This window comes from Gavialis gangeticus, unplaced genomic scaffold (genome assembly GCF_001723915.1).
Source record: "Gavialis gangeticus isolate Ggan-Ray unplaced genomic scaffold, GavGan_comp1, whole genome shotgun sequence".
In the NCBI taxonomy this organism is placed as follows: domain Eukaryota; kingdom Metazoa; phylum Chordata; order Crocodylia; family Gavialidae; genus Gavialis; species Gavialis gangeticus.
In genome coordinates this window covers 113,601,166-113,620,350 of record NW_017729022.1, presented here as the reverse complement: position 1 = coordinate 113,620,350, position 19,185 = coordinate 113,601,166, and the positions used below count along the sequence as shown (strand labels likewise).

Here is a 19,185-nt window from a genome sequence, read left to right as displayed (position 1 = left end):
TATTAAAATATGAGTTGTGTGCTTTGATTTGTAGAACAAAAAAAAGTTTAAGTGGTCTGCCGAGACCCCAGCAATTTTCAAGTCATTTTTTTTTTGTAACATTTTATTAGAAAACAGGGAATATCAAACAGATATGATGTTACTCCAAAGCCAAAAAACCTCAGGATAAGCCATATTGTTCATTGGGCTGGGCCCCAGCAGAGACAACAGTATTTCAAGTCATAGTGACCCCACAACTCAGCACTGCTCAGTATACATGTGTACTCCAAATACCACTCCCAAAGGATCCACGTGCTAATTAGCCCCCTACTCATGACTGGAACTGGGTATTCTTGTCATAAATCTGGGGATGCTCCAAAAATGTATATGTAGATGAGGCACAAGGCAACCTGGTCCAGATATACTTCATGAAGGGCAGGACCACATTAATTATATGCAACAGACTGAGAGAGGGGCCGACAGAGGGATTCTAAGTGAAATGTTTGGGTCCCCATTTGGTGATGTTTGCCAGACATCCAAGGCTGGTGAAGAAACAGGAATTACTGGAAATGGGAAAGAAAGGTGCAGCTGAACTATGGGAGTGAAAATGAAGTCAAAATGTATTCAAGAGAGTCAGCACTGAAGGGAATTAGTATAATAGGCACTACCATATATCTTACTCAGATGGGCTGTGCTAACCACTGCTTGTGGTAGGCTTTCATGCTTTCCCCCCAGCTTCCTCTTTTGGCCTTTTGGCTAGGAGAAAGTGAGACTAGGGGTCATCTGAGCTCCAAGGCTTTGGGGGTTTGGGGCTTTCATGTAGGATGCCTGGCATGAATTTGGGAGCATCTGAAGCTCCAGACTACAGAGTCTTGGAGATAGAATACTTGCCAGCGGTAGCCCCACATGGACTTGAACAATTGAATTCTGCTCAGTTAAAATGTGGAACTTAATTCAGAATTGATTTGGCCTTAGAAACTAAATTTTAAAAAATGTGGTAAGCTCCCATCAGCATTTTTGGCACCAGGGAAGGTTGTCTGAGCTTGCTCCAGCCTCTCCAATGCTGGCCTGGTATTGCAGTACCTCCAGGTCTGGTGCTTGTTCCTTCCTAGTGGAGCAACTGCCTATTTTTTTTAAGGGCCCCACAAAATTAAAAAAAAGGTTTCCATCAGGGTGTTTGTCCAATATGGGCCTTGTCTTTTATAGTCATGGTCTGTGTTGGCTCCATTTAACCAACTCTGTAGTTGGTTTCCATTACTGAGTACATTTAATGAGAGTTCCTCATATGTGTATGTAAGATGACAAGCTTTCTTCCCTGTGCTGATTAGGTAAAAAACCATGTCTTATATTTGAGGAAATATGATAAATGCTGACCCTGTAGTCTGCTCAAATGTAACATGAACAGGGTGTGTACCTGGAGGAAGAGTGGTGGATTACACTGGATGAGAGTGGTACAGCAAGCTACATTCAGTTCAGCTGGGTTATGAATACCAATGGCATGGATGCAGAAACAACTTTAAAAAAACAAATCAAGCACACCAAGCAAAGTCAAATTCTAGTTTAAGAGGCTCTGGTTGACAGTGCAGTACCATTTCTGCTGAAATGGGCCGGAAAAGAATTTTGGAAGACCTGATTAGTTTATAGTCAACCGAGTAGAGAATCCAACTCCCAAGGTATTTGATTTTTGTAAACACAGTAGGTTTGAGGACCTTTCAAAGGAGTGCATCAGATCACCCATATATGTCCATTGTGAGTGTACAATTTGCATTTCTTAGGGCCAACACTTTCCCCTCTACACAAAAAGTTACCTAAATGGCCTAAATTTCATTTATCATGATGAAAAAATAGGAATAACTCCGCTGAAAACAGCAAAGGCTGAAGCTGGTTTAAAGTTAGCGTATGGGAGATCAGACTCAAACTCAAAATCTAAAAGACAACTTCACATGATGTACTGAAAAATGCAAGAATTTTGTGAAGGTGAGAGCGTGGGATGGCACAACTGATTTATCAATCAACCAGCATGTAGAGTCTTAGCATTCACAGAAAAGATGTAAAACCCTGGAAATAAAAGGCTAATCTGGAAACCACTGCAGACCTTTTAACTACTGCAGAAAAAGCTACACCTCAGCAACTTTAATTGTAAAAAAGGTGCTAAACTTGCATGTTAAGGACTCAGACTGACAAGATTTTATACACTGAGTGCACTTGCTCCTTCTGTTTGGGAACTGGGGCTTGCTTACTGCCATTAGCAACGTGCAGGGGGTGCACATGGGTGCATGTGCACCCCCTGAGATTGTCCATGCCCCCCCTGAGAGAAGCGCCAGGGGCACTTCCAGTGGTGGTGGTGATCAGCCACTGGGGGCAGTGGAAGGGGGAGTTATCAGGGCTCAGCCCCTCCAAATGCCAGGGCAACACAGCTGCTGCAGCAGGAAGAAAGGGTGCACCAGACTCACAGCCAGCCCAGTACAGCAGAAAGGTAAGTAAGTTTTCTTCCCTTAGTTTCGGGGGGGGGGGGAGGGCAGATCAAGACCCCCACAGTGCAGGAGGAAGCGGGGTAAGGGCAGGGCTGAATCATTCACCCCTGCCCCTGCTGCACTGTGGGGATTGCCCCATGACCCAGCCCTGGAGAATGGGGCCCGGGCCAGGCCAGGTTGGGTCTTGGGGCAATTGGAGCCCGGTGTCTCCTGCCACTGGGCACAATGCGGGGGAGGAGTGGCACATTCCCCCAACCCCTTGGCTCCAATGCGCCGCAGCCTTCACGGTGAATGGAGCCCTGGCCAGGCTGGGTCATGGGACAAGTGGAGCCTGGCAGCTCCTGCAGGGTCACGGGGCCAAGGAGGGCACATGATCCCCTCCTCCCCACCCCCAATCTTTGCACAGGACAAGGGTGGGCTGCAGCTGCAAGGCGAGTTGGGTCTGCCTGCTCCATGCCTCACTGCAGCCTTTGAAAGCAGCACGGCATAGCACCATGTGCCCCGCTGTCTGGCCCACCCAGCAGCGGGACACACATGGCGGTGTGCCACTTTCAAAGGCTACAGCGAGGCACAGAGGTGCAGAGCAGGCAGAGCTCAGCTCACCTCACAGCTGCAGCCCACCCTTGTCCCCTGCAAAGATCAGGAGGGTCCATGTGCCACTCTTGGCTCCCCAGCACCACAGCTCTGCAGGAGCTGCCAGGCTGTTCTCAGGGATGACTTAGACAGGGTGGACCGGGGCCAGGGTCCCTGGTGCTCCATCTTCTCCAGCCCAGCGGTGCAGCCAAGGCTGGCCCCGCTCCAGCGCTGGGCCTCCCCAGGAGGTGTGGGGCTGGAGCCAAACTGGGACCAGTGCACGGCTGGGGGGCAGTGGACACTGGTGCCAGGCAATGACCCCTGGCACAGAGGAAGGGGCAGCTGCACGGGTGCAGTGGACCCCAACCCCAAGTCCAATTCCTGCCTGGTGCCAGCCCCAGCCTCACTCTCTCCCCCTCCATGGCCCTTTCCCCTTCCCCCACAGACTTTCACACGGGGGGGGGGGGCACACGTGCTCAGCCCTTCCCCCAATTTTTTTCTCCTTCTGTCCCCAGCCCCCCAGTCACCAAACAGCCAATGGGGGGGACACCCCCCCAGTCACCAATAGGCTGCTGATGCTCCCCCAGTAGTAGGAGGCACCAGTCACCCATGCTTACTGCTCATGTTCCTCTGAAAATGGTATTGTTCTCCCACTTAAATCTGTGATCACTACAGCCAATGTCCAGCACAAAGCATTACCCAGTGACTAGATTTCTCATGCACATCACAGCTATCTAGTGGCTTACATTTTAAAGTTGCAGTAAGAAAAAAAAATCTTATGAAAAGATGTTTCCAGACCTCCTGTATTACATGGAGTGCAATTACTGCTGGGAACAGCTGGGAACAGCATTTAATGCCCTCCATTCTCTCATCATCATTATAGAGAAGTGTTAGCAATGAAGTCCAAGGGAAAACTTACCACGTGCTGGTGCTTCCATGTTGCAGTGAGGACTTTGGCTGGAAGTTGCATCTGGGCTAGTAGGACGTGGCTGTGTTGATGGTGGGCACAATCTGCTTCCAGTTCTGCACTGGCTTAATTGGTGAGCAGCACCAGCAGCTATTTCCATCCCTGCTTGAGCCTGATTTAAGCAAACCATCAGCTGCAGCTAATTAGCCAGACCTTGTCTTTCAATAACCCCATCACAGAAGGAGAGGAGGGAAGAAACTACCCACACCCAGAGAGCCTATGGCACCTCTCTGCTGGAATTCCAGCATCTCTTCCTCACACTTCATAAAGAATCAATAAGTCATGCAGCAACAGGCATATTTTGTCAGGCACTGGAAGCCAGCAGGCAAAAAAAGCCCCCCAAATAAACCACATAAAAGGTATCTCAGTCAAAATCAGCTCTGCCTCAGAGGCCAGTGATGCAAGGGTTAGACAGCCCCAGACTTTGGTTTTCCCCTGACTGCAAAGAGTTTCAGCCTGTGAGGCTTTACAATGTTGCTACCTGGTAGGAGTTGAGTGTAGAAACCTTTTTATAAGACTGCGCCTCAACTGCTCATGTTACCCTGCTGCCCGGATGCTGCACACTCATTCCTGCATAAAATATTCAAGGGATTATCTTGTAATCTACTGTATAGTCAGACTGGGCAAAGGGTCCTGTTTAGCCTTCAACCTTGAGGCTTAAGCAATATTTCAGGGACAGGTGTTGTTGCCAACGTAAAGTTTTCATAAGCAAGATTTTTTATTTGAAAATGAAAAGACTGAGGAGATAAAACCAGTTCCGACTGAAGCCCTACATCTATCTTTTTCTTCTGCTGGCTGCTTGAAATCTCACACTACAGCTTCTTCTCCCTTTGGAAGGGAGAAAAGAAACAACTGTGTGAGCAACATGAGATTTACTTAAAAAGCTGAATTAAATGACTAACTATTGGAGTAGGGCTTAGCACAAGGAAGTGGAGCATGACGTGCAGTGCACTCTATAGTATTGGGTACAGCAAACAAAGATGCCTCCACTGCTTAGAGATGTCCAAAGTAACTTTCAACCAACAAGCTGGGATACTGGTGGCAATGTAGTCAAAGCAGGAGAAAACTCAATGCAGGGTGCAATACCTTCCTTAGAAGCCGGGTACATATTTGGGCCTGTGTTTGAGCTCTGTGCTGCTATAGCTACCAAGCTCAGCCCAGGTGTATATATGAACACTGCTATAAACAAACCCACATTAAAATATTGGCTTCTTCTGAGCAGTTAGGAACCAGGATAGAACATTAGAAAAATATAACCATGGGAGATGGTCATCACAGACATGATTGCTTTAATGGGGAAGGGTTTAGGTACACCGAGATCCTGTGCATGCACGTTCTTACCAGAACACCTGTTCGTGTGATGGATGTAGACATGGTCAGTCCAGTTTGATCTCTGAACTCTTTTTTTCAGACTGCTGCCCTGGTTCAAGCACAGTATTAAACACTTTCCACATCAAGGAATAGCAGGATACGCCTCAGTCAGACTAAAAGAAATAAGATTAAACATCTTGCCTATAGACATCCCATTTTAGCTATATTAAAGAAGTTGGGCCTAATTTTGCTCTCTTCCCATTAATGCAGCTCTAGTGATGTTACCAGAACAGCTCCTGGTTAAGTGAAATGGAAAGTAGAATTCAGAGAACCTAAAGATTATAGCAAATAAACACTAGTTAGGATATCTGGCTTCTATTGTCCACTGTGTGACACTGACTATTCTATAATGCTGGACAAATCTTTTATCTTTTCTGCACTTCAACTTACTAGTCTTTGAAAGAAGGTAAGTAATGCCTAAAATTCTACATATGTGTCTTGCAAAGCTCAAGCCATTAATGTTTGTAGAGTTCTTTAAGATTCATGGTTAGAAACACAAGTCATTCTTTCTTAACATTAGAGATGATAGAAAAAGGTACAGATTTTTTTCCCCCGTTAATTTGATTTTTGCTCAAACTATTTGACCCATTCTGTTGAATCCCTTGTTTGGAAAGGAAAGGTGCCATCTAATATTTCCAGGGTGATATGTCAGCAAGATTCAGTACTATCAAAATATCACATTTGTTCAGAGCATTAGTGGCAAGTGGAAATTGTGTTCTCCTAAAATGTTTTTAAAAATGAATGTCTTCCAATTTTGGACCTGGGACAGGCAGTATCCAAAAAAAATGGAGGGAATTACTTCCAGGTTAAGGCTAATATCAGGACTCTTGGATTCCAGTAGCAGGTGAAAGATGCTCCCAAGTTGCTTTATAAGCAATTTGAGGCAAAGGCTGTCCTTTTGTTCTGTCTACACAGAGCAAGTACAATGGTGTTCTGGCTCATCACTAAGACTTTGGGGCACTGCCGCCGTAGAAGTAATGACAAGCAAATAATACAGTAACATTTCAGAGAATCCCTCCTCACTTTCACAATAGTTCCACCATAACTATTTGCTAGGCCTGCTTGGTCCAGTTCTACAACCCTGGCCAGACATAGAGCTTGATTCTCAGTTCCTCTGTAGGCTGCTAACACCTGTAACAATGCAGGTGCACATTGCTACTAAATCAGAATGATAGCTTTTTACACCCAGTTGGGTCAGCATGCTAGAGAATCAGATTCATGACACTGAGAGTTGTGAGATGTCCGTAAGGGCAGAGAGGATTCCAAAGCTCTATCTATACATGCTTTTGCAGCCCTCCAGAAGGCACCACCAAGAAGTATGCTTTGCCCACCTACTCTTGCTTTGCATGGGCCAAACAAAAGGATGAAGCAGCAAAGCCACTCTGAGGGCAACCCCTCTTGTCATTCTCAAACACACTGAAAGCATATCTTGAGAGCGGCTCTCAGGGGAGTTCACTACTTTGTATCCCAGTTTGATGCATATGGAGTGGGAGGTGGTGAGTTGCGTTTCTTGGCAGCACTCTCCAGAGCAGTGCAGAAGTGGTCTACACATACCCCCAACTAAGGCAGAACCTTGAATGGCTGCTTTATCTTGGGCTTCTACAACCAACTATCCAACCTGCTAAAGTGAACACCTTGCACTTTTATATTTTATTGACTGAGGGCTGGGGATTTCAATATATTACTTCATAGGATTTATTTTTATTATCAGCATTGTATTGTACAATGCAATACCAAATTGTATTGTAAAGAAAGCCTAAGGCATATAAAGGTAATACTTGGGCTTAATTTTAAAGGCTATATGGGAATATCACTTCAGGTCTTAATGTGGATCCATGTTGGCATAGGGGTTCTTCTTGCATGGTTTCAGATTAAATGGCTCCTATACAACCAGAGCGCTAGTCCATTACAACTACGCTAGCACAGGTAAAACAACCCCGAGAGAGAAAGGGCATATGTAATATGCCCTATTGGTGACATGATGGTAAACAATACCTCACTGAATTAGATGAAGAGAGTCAATCTTTTTAGATGATTTTTTTGCCATAAGAACATCATACCTGATGGTCATTGTGTTTCCCAACATACCTGGGGATGGTGTTAGCTGATAACACAGAGCCTCTGACAAGTAATGCCATTATACCAGATTGTGTTTCACCGGCTGGAGAGGTGTGGGGCTTAGAAGGCTGTAAAAGTTAACTGAGAGATTACGTGCTTTTAATTATTAAGAAGTTATATAAAACTTCTCCCCAAATCCATTTAATGTTCCTGTAATCTATCTTCTCATCTGTGGCAAGTTCACCAATCTAATACCAGGCTGTTGAAGCACAGGGGTGAGTTCTGCATAGGTTACTGAGATGCACTAAAAAGTACTTTGAATAACCAACAACCTTTGCAAAAGGTATGCACAAAATTAAAATGCTGATATTCCCTTAAAAGCCAAAGTTTCCTAGGGGTTTCACTAGGGGTACTGGACTTCCTTATAAAAGAGCTATGCAGCTGCGTGAGAGAAGCTCTTTTATTAACTACCTTAACACACTGCTGCTTTTTGCATTTGAACCACCCTATTAAGCAGACACCTGCTTACAGGCCTGAGAAAGTCACTGGGAGTTTACTGATCAAGATAAACTGAGATAAAATACAAACGGAATGAGGCACAAAGAGGAGGCATAGATAGATAGATAGATCTATTTGAGTACTTCCCAAAATTAACGTCCATCTCCTAGGTTTCATCCCATATATATAGTCCTGGGATAAGACTCAGGAGGCAGACTTTAATTTTGAGAAGTACTCAAATAGATTTATCTATCTATCTGCCAAAGCCTCCTTTGTGCCCCATTCCCCTTGTATTTTATTGCAGTTTATCATGATCAGTGCACTCCCAGTGACTTCATCTCGGGCCTGTAAGCAGTGTTGTTCAAATGCAAAATACAGCAGTGTGTTAAGGTAGTTAATAAAAAAACTTTTCTCATTTGGCTGCTTAGTTCTTTTATAGGGAAGCCCAGTATCCCTAGTGAAACCCCTAAGAAACTTTGACTATATATATATTTGAGGTGCTGCAAAACACACACAGTGTACATGAAAAGTTTCTTCATGCTGCATATTTGCAGCGTAGAGCCCAAATTAGATACCAGGAAATCCTGGTATCTAAAAAAAAAAAAAATTAAAAAAAAGCAGAGTGGCACACGTGGCTGCAACTTGGGCTGCCCAAAACTGAAGCCTAGCTGGCCAGACCCACACTCCAGCTGCCAGGCAGACTCCGCATGCCCAGACTGCCACCACCCCAGGTAAGGCTGCTGGGGCTAACCCAGGTGTTGGTCCCATCCTCTCCTACCCCAACCTGGGGCAATTTGCCATTGGCCACAGCTCATGTGCAGGGGTGTTACCCAGGGACAAGTAACAGTGGTACAACTATGCTGCTATTTGTCCCCAGGGAAATGCATGTTCATGTTCATCTGGACAAAGCCAGAAAAGTTAACCTGCAAAATGAAGTTAACAGTATGCCCCCTTTTTCTCCCCTTTGTCACTTTTTGACTATTTAGATGATAGGGTCTTCAGGGCAGAACTCTCTTTCACAAGATGTATGTGAAACACCTAGTCTTCACCTTGCTCGGGTCACAGAGGAGTTCCCATATTGCAAGTAGTAATAACCTAGTAAAAAATAACCTGCATCTTGGAAAGCAAAAGACTAATAAGGAAAAAAATTTCTCATCAATTTTACTACACAATGCCACTTTTTTTTTCAAACTCCTGCTATAGGTGCTGAAGCATAGAACATGCAATCATAGTTAAGGATAGTCAGATAATACAAGTCAGATTCTTCAGCCTGTGTAAATTAACAGACCCATTGATCTCAGAAGAGTTGCATTGATTTACACCAGCTGTGAATTTAGCTTTAAATGCATACAAGCAAGTGGCTTTCTAATGAGTGACTTCTACCTTCGTAGAGCAAATATGGCTCTGGTTTGTAGTCCTACTGTTACAGTCCAGTATTTTTTTGACCAAACAAGAGTCTTGAAAGGTAGCCCTGGCAAATTATGCAAATCTGTACATACCTCCCCCTTCACGACCTCCAGAAAACAGTGGAATGGTCTCCTCTGCCCTGTGGATGTCCCTGCATGTCCTTCCCACTCTGATAAGCTGGTGGCTGACTCATTCAATTATCTGATTAGGAGGCACATCCACAGCCATCCAACCTTAAGCAGGGAATCCTGTCAGCTTTCACATGCTAAGAAGGGGGAGGAGCACTGAGACCTTTGATAAAATAACAAGGCAAGACTCCACAAAACATGTGCAGCCAGAATCTATTCCACCAATTAGGTGCGTAGGTGGAAACCAAAGAGCAATTCAATTCCTCCCTGCTCAAGTACCTGAAAACTGTTAAAGGGTTGCACTTTTGTAACATAATGTCATCTTACCTTTAGAACCGAGTCCCAAAAAGCAGCAAGGAGGTGGACCCACCCACTTTTAATATTAACAATTTTTCAGGGACTCAAACAGGGTGGACTAAAATTGCACTAAGATCCAACATCTATCTATGTGCCTAATAGGTCAATAGAATCCAGCTCTTTGATAAAATCAGCATTTGCCCCTAAACCACTATTACATGAGAAAAAGTGTGAGCCTTTCCTCAAGGTACAATTTTTACATGGATAAATCCATCCTTGCCAGTATTTAAGTCTTATTCCCAGTAACTGCAACAAAACCAAGCTAGCTACAGCTTCATGGCTGATTATATCAGAGCTCTCATGACTAATGCAACAAAAGCTAAATTCGTGGTACTTGATCCAAGTGCAGCTGAGGATATTTTTTCCCCCCATTGGACATTCAACTCAAGTGTCCTCCAAAGTAAACAGCAGGGAGCTTCTGTCATGTGCTCAGTGTAGTAAGGGATAAGCTGTCTATACTCTTTCTGAGACAGGGATACCCAACTTGTGGTATAGTTCCCAGGGTTTGGGTATAACCTGCTTCATTGGAGAAGCAGCAGCTCCCAAACTGAGTCTGCTGTTGACTGATTGCTGCTTCAATCCACTTTCCATCCTGCTTGGCATGTTGGTGGAACTACTGAGGCTCAGCACAAACCCCCACCTGAGCTTTTACCTTTGACACAGAATATGTCTACACTTCACAGTGCAGAGCTGCATGGAGAGACCCAAACTAGTTCAAGCTCCTGGAATCAGTAGAGCTGCATTAATAAGAAGGGCATTCTGTGTGTGCTAATGTACCCTACTGAGATGACAACCCATCAGTGTAGGCCATGGGATAAGCTGAGGGGCAGTGGGAAAGTGAACCAGACATTCAAAGAAGGGTCCAAGGAGAGTGTGTGTGTGCTGGGGGGGATTTTGAATCCTCCCTGACTGACTTTACTTGCAGCATCACCTCTGAATGTTCAGGGCTGGGACTATGTAAGGAAGCAAACAAGTTAGGAGACTGTTTCTGCATTTTTTTCCAAAGAAGCCAGGGACAAGGAGGTCTTTGCCATGATGGGCATACATTAGAGCTGTGGGAAGCTTCGGTAGCCAATTTGATTCAGAAGAGATTTGGCCTGATTTTGGCACCCAAACCTCTGAATCTGAATCAGGAGACTCATTAAAAGGTCTGAATAAATTCGGAAGCCTCCGAATCAATTTGGAGATTCAGCCATACACTATAAAGGCAGCAGTCCTCAACAATGCTGGACAGGACACAGCTGCCTCCACCTGGTAAGTCTGTTGTGGTGGGCAGAGGGTGGAGAGAAGGGGCATGGGGGGTGCAGATGAATGCCCCCACAGTGAGGGTGGGGAGACGTGGGACTCAGGGAAGAGGGCTTCTGCCACTGCGCACTGCCACACATTGCCAAATTAAAGGGGCTGCTCTTCCAGTGGTTCCTCTGATGGCTCTTGCTGCAGGTCTGGGAGGGCATGGGAGTGGGAGCGGGCATGTGCCCCCAGATCTGCGCAGGGTGGGCTGGGCCGAGCTGTGCTCCGGGGGGCTAGCCCTAGCCACCTGCTACCAGGACAGGTGGAGCCAGGCCTGCTTTCCAGGTGGCTAGCCACAGCCACAACCTGGAGCACAGCCCAGGCTCCACTTGCCCCACAGAGTGCAGTGGAGCAGGGACAATAGGGGGACTGCAGCCAACCTAAAATTCCCCATAGCCCCTGCCATGGGCCCCACCCCCTCTGAGTGCATGCACCTGCCCCCATGCCCTGCCACTGCTCGCCCAGGACAGGGCGAAGCCGTGACATGTCTGGGAGGTGCAGGGAGGCTGGAGCAGCTTCCGCTGCTGTGCGCCACTTGTCTAAGGCAGCGCAGTGGCACTGTCCCATGCCTCCCTGCCCCAGCTGGGTGAGCAATGGGAACACATAGCCCCTGCTCCCAGCACTTTCTGCCACCCATCCAGAGTGCAGCCGAGCCCAGCACACCCTGCACAAGGGGACCACTGGTGCACCCCTCACCGGCTGTGCTCGCCGCTTAGGTGATGGGCGGAGGAGGCAAGCAGGAGTACCGGTGGCCCCCCGCAAGCACCAGCCAGTTGCTCCAGCTGCTCCCAGCTACAGCTGCAGCCACAGCCACGCCTGGAAGCAGCTGGAGCAATTGGCTACAGTGATCAGCCATCACGGCTGTGGGGGTCCCCCCAGGCAGCAAGATCGTTCTCCCCCCCTCCCAGGCAGCGAGATCAGCCATGGGGGACCCCCCCTGGTCAGTGGGACTGGTCACAGTGGGGGGGCACATGCGCCAGTGGTGGGACACTGACCAGCCCCTCATCCCCTTGCTTTACTCATGGCAGGTTAGGGTGTTCTCTGTGTCTTTGTGCAATATGCTTTCTAGTTGTGCAACAGGAATGTTTGTGTAGTTTTAGGAACGGGTCAGGCACACACTTTTACAGTATGGTTTAGATAGGGATGATCCTGCCTTGAGCAAATGTTGAACCAGATGACTTCCTGAGGACCCTTCCAGCCCTACTTATCTATGATTTTATGATGGAGTTACTTTTCAGCAACACTACATTTGTGTTGAACATAGTTAACTTAGGATTAAATGAGTAATGACACTTGAAAAAAAGGACAGTTGGAAGATTTCTCACCAGGATTCAGAAAGTAAAACAGGCCAAAATGCTAGTAAATAAGCTTACAGGTGTGTAGGTTGTAGCCACGTTGGTCTAATAAGCTGTCAGTAAATAAGTTGTCAGTAAATAAGCTTTACATTTATTGCTTGGTACATTGATACAGTGAGTGCAGTGGTTGTAGCAATATAAAAAAAGCCACTTAAATGAGAATTGCCGGGTAAATTCCCATTTGTCATAAAAATTAAGGTGAAATGAATATGCTTCTGGACAGATCCACTATGTGCATTTACGGGGCAGACATTCACATGCCAATGCAGATGATACTGCATGCTGCACCACCGTGCCATTGACACAGAAGAGAGGGACTTCCACCACCTCTGTCTGAGTAGCTGTACAACACCTGCACTGATCTTCCCACCGATCCAGCTGAGTGGTATATTTGGTACTGCTTTGACATTTGCCCTGAAAGGGAAATAAATGACAATACGAATCTGGTCAAACTATTCAAAGTCAGTTGAGTAATTTTCAAGGTCCAGATACTGCCCCCAGTTACACCCAGGCAAGCACATGAAAGTTGATGGAAGTTTTGGCCTGGGGTTCAGCATTTGTCTGGACACACGAAGTATGAGATGAAGAGCAATCAAATATATTATTCCAAAGTCTTATAACTCCAGTAACATGTCTATACCCATGAGAAACTGCTAACCAAAAAGAAATGTCACACAAATAAATAGCTTCAATAAAATATCCTAGAAGGCTTTTAATATTGTGGTAACTTTCCTGGGCTCACGTACCACCAGGAAACGCTAACAGGAAGCACTGTTTAAAGTTTAAAGCACTTTTTAAAGTTTATATTAAAAAGTTTGTTCAGTTGGATCTAATAAAGTATTGTGGAGAGAAGTCACAAGGGCAATAGGATCTTAACAGCTATTTCAAACATATCTAGGAGTTCTTTATTTCCTGTCCTATGTACATTCATTATCCCTATCTTCTTATGCCATTCTCCTCAAACTGTTTAGTGGGGTTTTTTTCCTACCACACTCTTCTAGTTTTTCTGTATCTGTTCTCTAACACAGTAACTCAGACTATACACATAATTCAAGCCAGGCAAAACTTATTTTTGATAGAAAATTGGGTTTTCAATTAAATAAAAATTTGCAAAGTCTACTTTCTTGAAAAGTTTTTTGCATAGTAAATGGTAAATTAAAAACTGGTGTTCAGAGATGGGGTTTTAACCACAAATTCCAGTTTTCTTTCCCAAGTTTTGACTTCCTGTCAAAATTAAGAAAATTTCAAAAAAAGTTAAAATTAAAAACTACTCTATTTTTTTCCTACAAAAGTTATATTTTCTATCAATATTTTCTAGGGAAATAACATTTTCCAACCACTTCTAAAAAGCATGCAGTACTTGACTTTACCAGTGCTGCATAAAGAGGAGTACTGGTTTTTATCATGATTTAGTACAATTACCTCTACGTGCCTTGACTGCAATCAATTAAATATACCGGAGAAAGCAACACAAAAAATGTCTCACTTTGATTTCTCATTGATATTCCACATCTTATTGTATTTTATTCTTATTAGATTCATTCTGTTACTTAGCCTATTTCTCTAATTTATACAGATCAAGTTGCATCGCCCAATCTTCTGTACATTCGTTATCCATGTTCGCTATTCTAACTATTTGCATTGTGTCAAAGCAAAATAAAGAGGAGAAAATGGTGAACCCAGTAGTCCTTACTTTGGTTTTATTCAGTCCTTACTTGAAAAAAACAAACAAACAATCAAAACATGCATACCACTCCCTTCAGGAAGGGCTAAGATTTCAGGATTTGGAAAATTTACATCATGCCTTTTGTGCTATGGTATCCCAAACTGTTTCACAGGTGGTATGCATGTGTGTTAAGATTGCTCAGTAACTCCTTGATGCAGTAATTTCTGAGAAGGAACATAACAGACACACTGTCTCTCATAACATTATTTAACAGCTTTTAGGAGGGGACCTAAGACTTAATTTTACTTCAAACAGCATTGGGAAGTTGGAATTGGTAAGACGATGTCACAGAAATTGATACATTTTTCTAAATTAAAATCTGTACTCTTAGGAAAAGTGCCATTGATCCTTTCCGGGTTGGCAAGCTGGTCAATTGATCAGCCAAATATTATCAACTGAGCGGTCAGTTGACCACATATTTTTGACTGGTCAAAGATTATAGCAGTTTTACAAAAGAAAACCTACAAAATTTGTGCTTTGTCTATGTATTATTTGGACCTATTAGCAATTATTTTTTACAATTTTTGACTGAAATTTGACCAGTCAATTGACTGAACGTTATCTGACTGGTCAAATACCCAACCCTATCTTAGACACAACTGGCACTCAGTTTGTGGAGACAGAGGATATTGCAACAGTTTTCTTATTTCGGAGACAGGTAGATACTGAACAGGAATTTTGCACTATGGGAACATCCTCCTCTCAAGCAGAGTATAGCTGGAAGACCATCTTGGAAATGATGGCAAATGCAATCTCAACTAATTCAACACACAAACTTTTCCAGCTTGTCATGGAAAGAAGAAAGACCCTTATTTATCTACCACAATAGCCAAAGAAATGATAGGGTGCTAAAGCTAAAGAAAACCACCTCACCCATTAACCTCATGGGATTTAAGGAAATAATTTCAAGCATAACAAAAAACAGAATGAGGAATTATTCTGCTGAAGCCAGCCTGGGAACAGAGTTTCTCAGTTACTTCCTAGAGCTGTCTATCAAAGAGCAAAGGAGACATCTGGAAAGAATGTTATGCTCCTGTTTCAAATCGAGTTTGTTGTATTATATGAAGTTACTGATGAATAGGAAAATTCCATAGCATTGTGCTTTTGTTCAAATTATGAAAATACATGAGACATGTAGTACAGTGCATGGGCTAAGGGAGAAGTCATGTCCGATATTGCAAAGCCCATTTTTTTAAAACCTGCATATCTAAGTGTTAGGTGTCTAAATACAGTTGTTTAGGAATTGATGTATTGGCTTAGAAGTCTAAAAAGGGTTATAATGTGCCTAACCTCAGATACCCAGCTTTGAAAGCTGGGCCCAATGAATATGAAATTCATTCATATGCAGGAGATTTTAGTATAGCCCCTGGAACCCTGTATGTTTTTCAAGGAGCATGGGGAAGCAATAGTATGATTGAAGCCTTTGTACTTTCTCTGTGTTGTAAACGTGGCTTCTATATTGGCTTGAAGAAGGAGAAATATATTGCAGAACTGAGTTCAAGTTCACATAACTCCAGTTGTCCCAGTCTGTAACGGTAACTGGAACAGGGACAGAAGTGGGTGTTCCATTCTGTAGGATGGAATGGAAACCACTGAGAAGCAAAAGGCTTCCCCCCCCTCAGGTGGAAGGAGGGATAAAAGGAAAATAATTTTTTCTTACCTCACAATAGGAAATCAGTACTTCATTTTCAAGTAGGCAGTCATTGATATTTATATGTTTTAGCCTAGAAACAAATGGTCTGCATTCTGCTTCTACACCTACCAAATAAAGAAAAAAGGCAATTACATCAGTTTGTAAATGTTTCCAGTGGTTTTACATGCATCTTTGTTCTTTTTTAAATCTCTGAACACTACTTGGTACTTATTACACCCAAATACATACAGCCATCACAAGAGCTCTAGGAAAACAACGATGTGTGCTTCCCTGGGGCAAATAACGTAGTGATGTATGAATATCTAATACTTCAGCTTTAAAAGTCTAATGTATAACACTGAGTTCCTGTGTTAAAATTAAAGAAGCCAAATGGAAAGAAATGACAACAACAAAACAATCCTTTTTATGATGGGTGAGATTTTAAGGCCCTGTGACTGTCCTTCACCTACAACATATTTAGCCCTGATGTAAGAAAGTCCAGTTCCAGTGGGTATCAGTAGAGTTGCATTGTGTTACACTAGAAATTAATTTTGACTTGAAATCTGCCCTTATCTGTCTCTCGCTGTATTGCATAGTTTTGAAATCAGTGTCTTATTTTTCCCTTTAATAGGATTTGTGCTGGAAAATCTCCTGTTAACAAATAAAACGGGATGCTTTCTAATGGCATCTGAGGACCACACTATTCCATCGAGAGTATCCATTGAGATCATATTGACGAGGATTATTTCTAAGTACATGTGGGCATGTACATGAGTGCATGTGTTTACTACAACAGTTTTCTCTAGAGGCTCCTGAGTGTAAGATTCAGGCAATATAGTGCAGGAAAGGATCACACTGATATAAATACTTTATTCTCTATTCAGTCCGAGTGTGAACAGATACAATTACAGTGAGTATTTGTAGAGTAATACCCCATAACATCACAACTGTTATGAAATCAACCCTCCCCTGCACAGACATTCAGAATGGACTGGCAGACCTTTATTAGAAATGTGCACTTTATAGACAAGTGCTAGATTTTGCATGAAGGTTAAGTGGGTTACATTCTGCATTCCCAGTGCTTTACTCAGAGTGACAGCCTGAGCCATTTGTCATCAGTGGAAGTTTTGCCATTGTTAGTAGGGTCAGGATTTCAAACTAATACACACTGCTTGGTGCTCCTGGTTATATCAGTGGATGAAGTTCTCATTACCCTCTCTCTATCTGCTGAGAAATCCACACAGAAGTCACAGCTGTTCCTGACTTGCAGCATGTATTCGTTATTTGGAGGCTGGTTGGTTTTGGGAGGAACCAGAGCAGTGCTTTTGGTTATTCCCCACAATATATGGCACATATGCCTCATATGTCATAGCAACAAGGTAGCTGTGCTACTGGTCCATGGACTTGACAGAGTGCTCTCCCTCTCCTGCCTGTTTGTGGACAGAAGTCTACTGTACAGTAGGCTTCATGACTTGATCTGCAGGACAGATGCTCTCCCAAGCACAAACCAATTCAAATGTCATACCAGAATACCATATCTTGGTCCACACTCTATCAGTGGCCCGCATAGGCATAGCAAACACCTGCTGTTCATTTTATTTCCAGTGTTAACACAGACCATCACCATGTGTACAGATGAATTTGCTTTACTTAATTCTAGCTAGCAACTGAATCTTATATGACTGGCAGATAACCTGTTATTCAGAGCTCAAGGCTGTCTTTTACCAATATATCCTTGTTTCATTTTCTGAAATTTTCCACTATCATTCAGAGCACACAGGAGTCTTCTGAGTGAATGCACAATTGGCCAAATAAACACATGTGTTTTCAAGATATGAATCTTCCCAGCAGCTAAAGCAGCTGTCAGTACCTTTTCCAAGGTACTGTTGGCAGACCTATTGACTTTCTGCCTTTCCAGGGCTTCACATTTCACCTGAAAATACTCCACGAGCTTGTAAAGTGCTTTTGGCTGCAGGGCTGGAAGTGCCACTTCACTTTTAAAGTTTTCATCACTTCATTGCATAAAACTTGTCCAAGTAGAATGAAGACACGGGCAGTCACAATAGTAGACACAAATCCCATTTCAAAATAACTGTCATCAGCATCTCATCCTACCCTCCCTATTTCTTTGCTCCTGACTGATAAACCAATTACATTTTTTATTTCATTTTCACAAGCCACAACCCCTCCATAGACCTCAGGTCACATGTACATAATTTAATGCAACATGTGTAGTCAAGGTCAACAAACAGAAAAGCATAAGGAGCAGAAACCCAACTTTGCATTTTTCAGAAATAGGGATGTGGGGTGGAAAAGATCATCCTCTACAAAGAACCAAATACTTGACTAACACCAGCTCCTTGTCACACACTCACAAGCAAAAGCCTAGGAAAAATAATGAGCCCTGAGGTCCCAAAGGTCAGACCCTGCTGAAACAACTGTGGAGGGAGGACAAAAGTAGACAGTCTCCAGCACTAAGACTATTCAGTCATGGGCTCCTTTACTGTCTAAAGTTAGGAACCATTAACGCTAGCATATGAGCTAACTCAGCAGCTGTGGGATGATTCTGACTCAGCTGAGAAATACAATGGTTTCTTAGACGTCCCAGTGCGTACAAGCCCTGAGAGAAGCAGTCAGCCTCCAGAACTGAACTTTGAACTGGAGACAATTGGTTCTTTGAATAGGTACAAAAAGCGGAAAGACATAAACACTCTCGAGGCTTGGAAAGGTTTTGCCACCGATGCATCAATCTTTACACTCATGAAAAACTGATTACTTCATTATCTAAGATTAAATAATTGTTACATTACTCTGTTTTTAGGGCAACTTTGCCAAGCCCAAACATTCCATATACATTATATAGCAGACTGCATGTGCATAATGCAGGCCTTGATAGATTGTTAGGCCACCAGAAATAATTAAATAAAGAGTGGAATAAAAAGAAAGAAAGGCATGTACCCAAAAAAGATTATATTTGCTAGGCTCAGAGCTGCCAATCTGAAAAAAAACCTGTGTGAAAGTGTGATAAAGCTCCTTTAGAAATGCTGGGTGTGGGCCTCTGTTGGAGAAGCGACGAGAGCAGCAGACAGAGAGAATGTGGCTTTCAGGTAAATATATTATGATAGCTGAAGGCTTAACATATGTACATTGTATTTAAACCTCTGTGAAAGACAGCTGATCACCAGTGATAAAGCTCTTTCAAAAAATGTAAGAGAGCTCATGAAAATGCTACTCTAAGGTTAATGCAATGGGGGTGAAAGAAGGCTTCTGTTCACTGCATTTGCCAGAAATGCTAAAAATAGCCCTTTGTCCTAGGACATGGTGGTGAAGGCCCCCATCCTCTCCCCCCACCCCCAATCCTCCCCATGG

The 19,185-nt window shown here is 43.6% G+C and overlaps 2 protein-coding genes across 3 annotated transcripts in view; both read right to left on the bottom strand.

Moving 5' to 3' along the window:
• Positions 1–9,567, bottom strand: part of ANO2 (anoctamin 2) — a 403,174-nt gene extending 393,607 nt beyond the window's left edge. The window contains exons 1-4 of the mRNA XM_019515999.1: positions 9,420–9,567; positions 7,453–7,563; positions 5,335–5,477; positions 3,946–4,105 (exon numbers count right to left, since the gene is read on the bottom strand). Coding sequence (XP_019371544.1) covers positions 3,946–4,105; positions 5,335–5,367 — 193 coding nt within the window. The 5' untranslated portion in view covers positions 5,368–5,477; positions 7,453–7,563; positions 9,420–9,567. The remainder of the gene's footprint in view (positions 1–3,945; positions 4,106–5,334; positions 5,478–7,452; positions 7,564–9,419) is intronic.
• Positions 9,568–12,530: 2,963 nt separating this feature from the next.
• Positions 12,531–19,185, bottom strand: part of VWF (von Willebrand factor) — a 271,611-nt gene continuing 264,956 nt past the window's right edge. The window contains exons 51-52 of one of the 2 annotated variants that reach the window (XM_019515997.1): positions 15,844–15,941; positions 12,531–12,871 (exon numbers count right to left, since the gene is read on the bottom strand). In XM_019515997.1, coding sequence (XP_019371542.1) covers positions 12,686–12,871; positions 15,844–15,941 — 284 coding nt within the window. In that variant the 3' untranslated portion in view covers positions 12,531–12,685. Of the gene's footprint in view, positions 12,872–15,843; positions 15,942–18,759; positions 18,875–19,185 lie in introns of those variants that run through there. The other variant, XM_019515998.1, reaches the window with a different exon arrangement.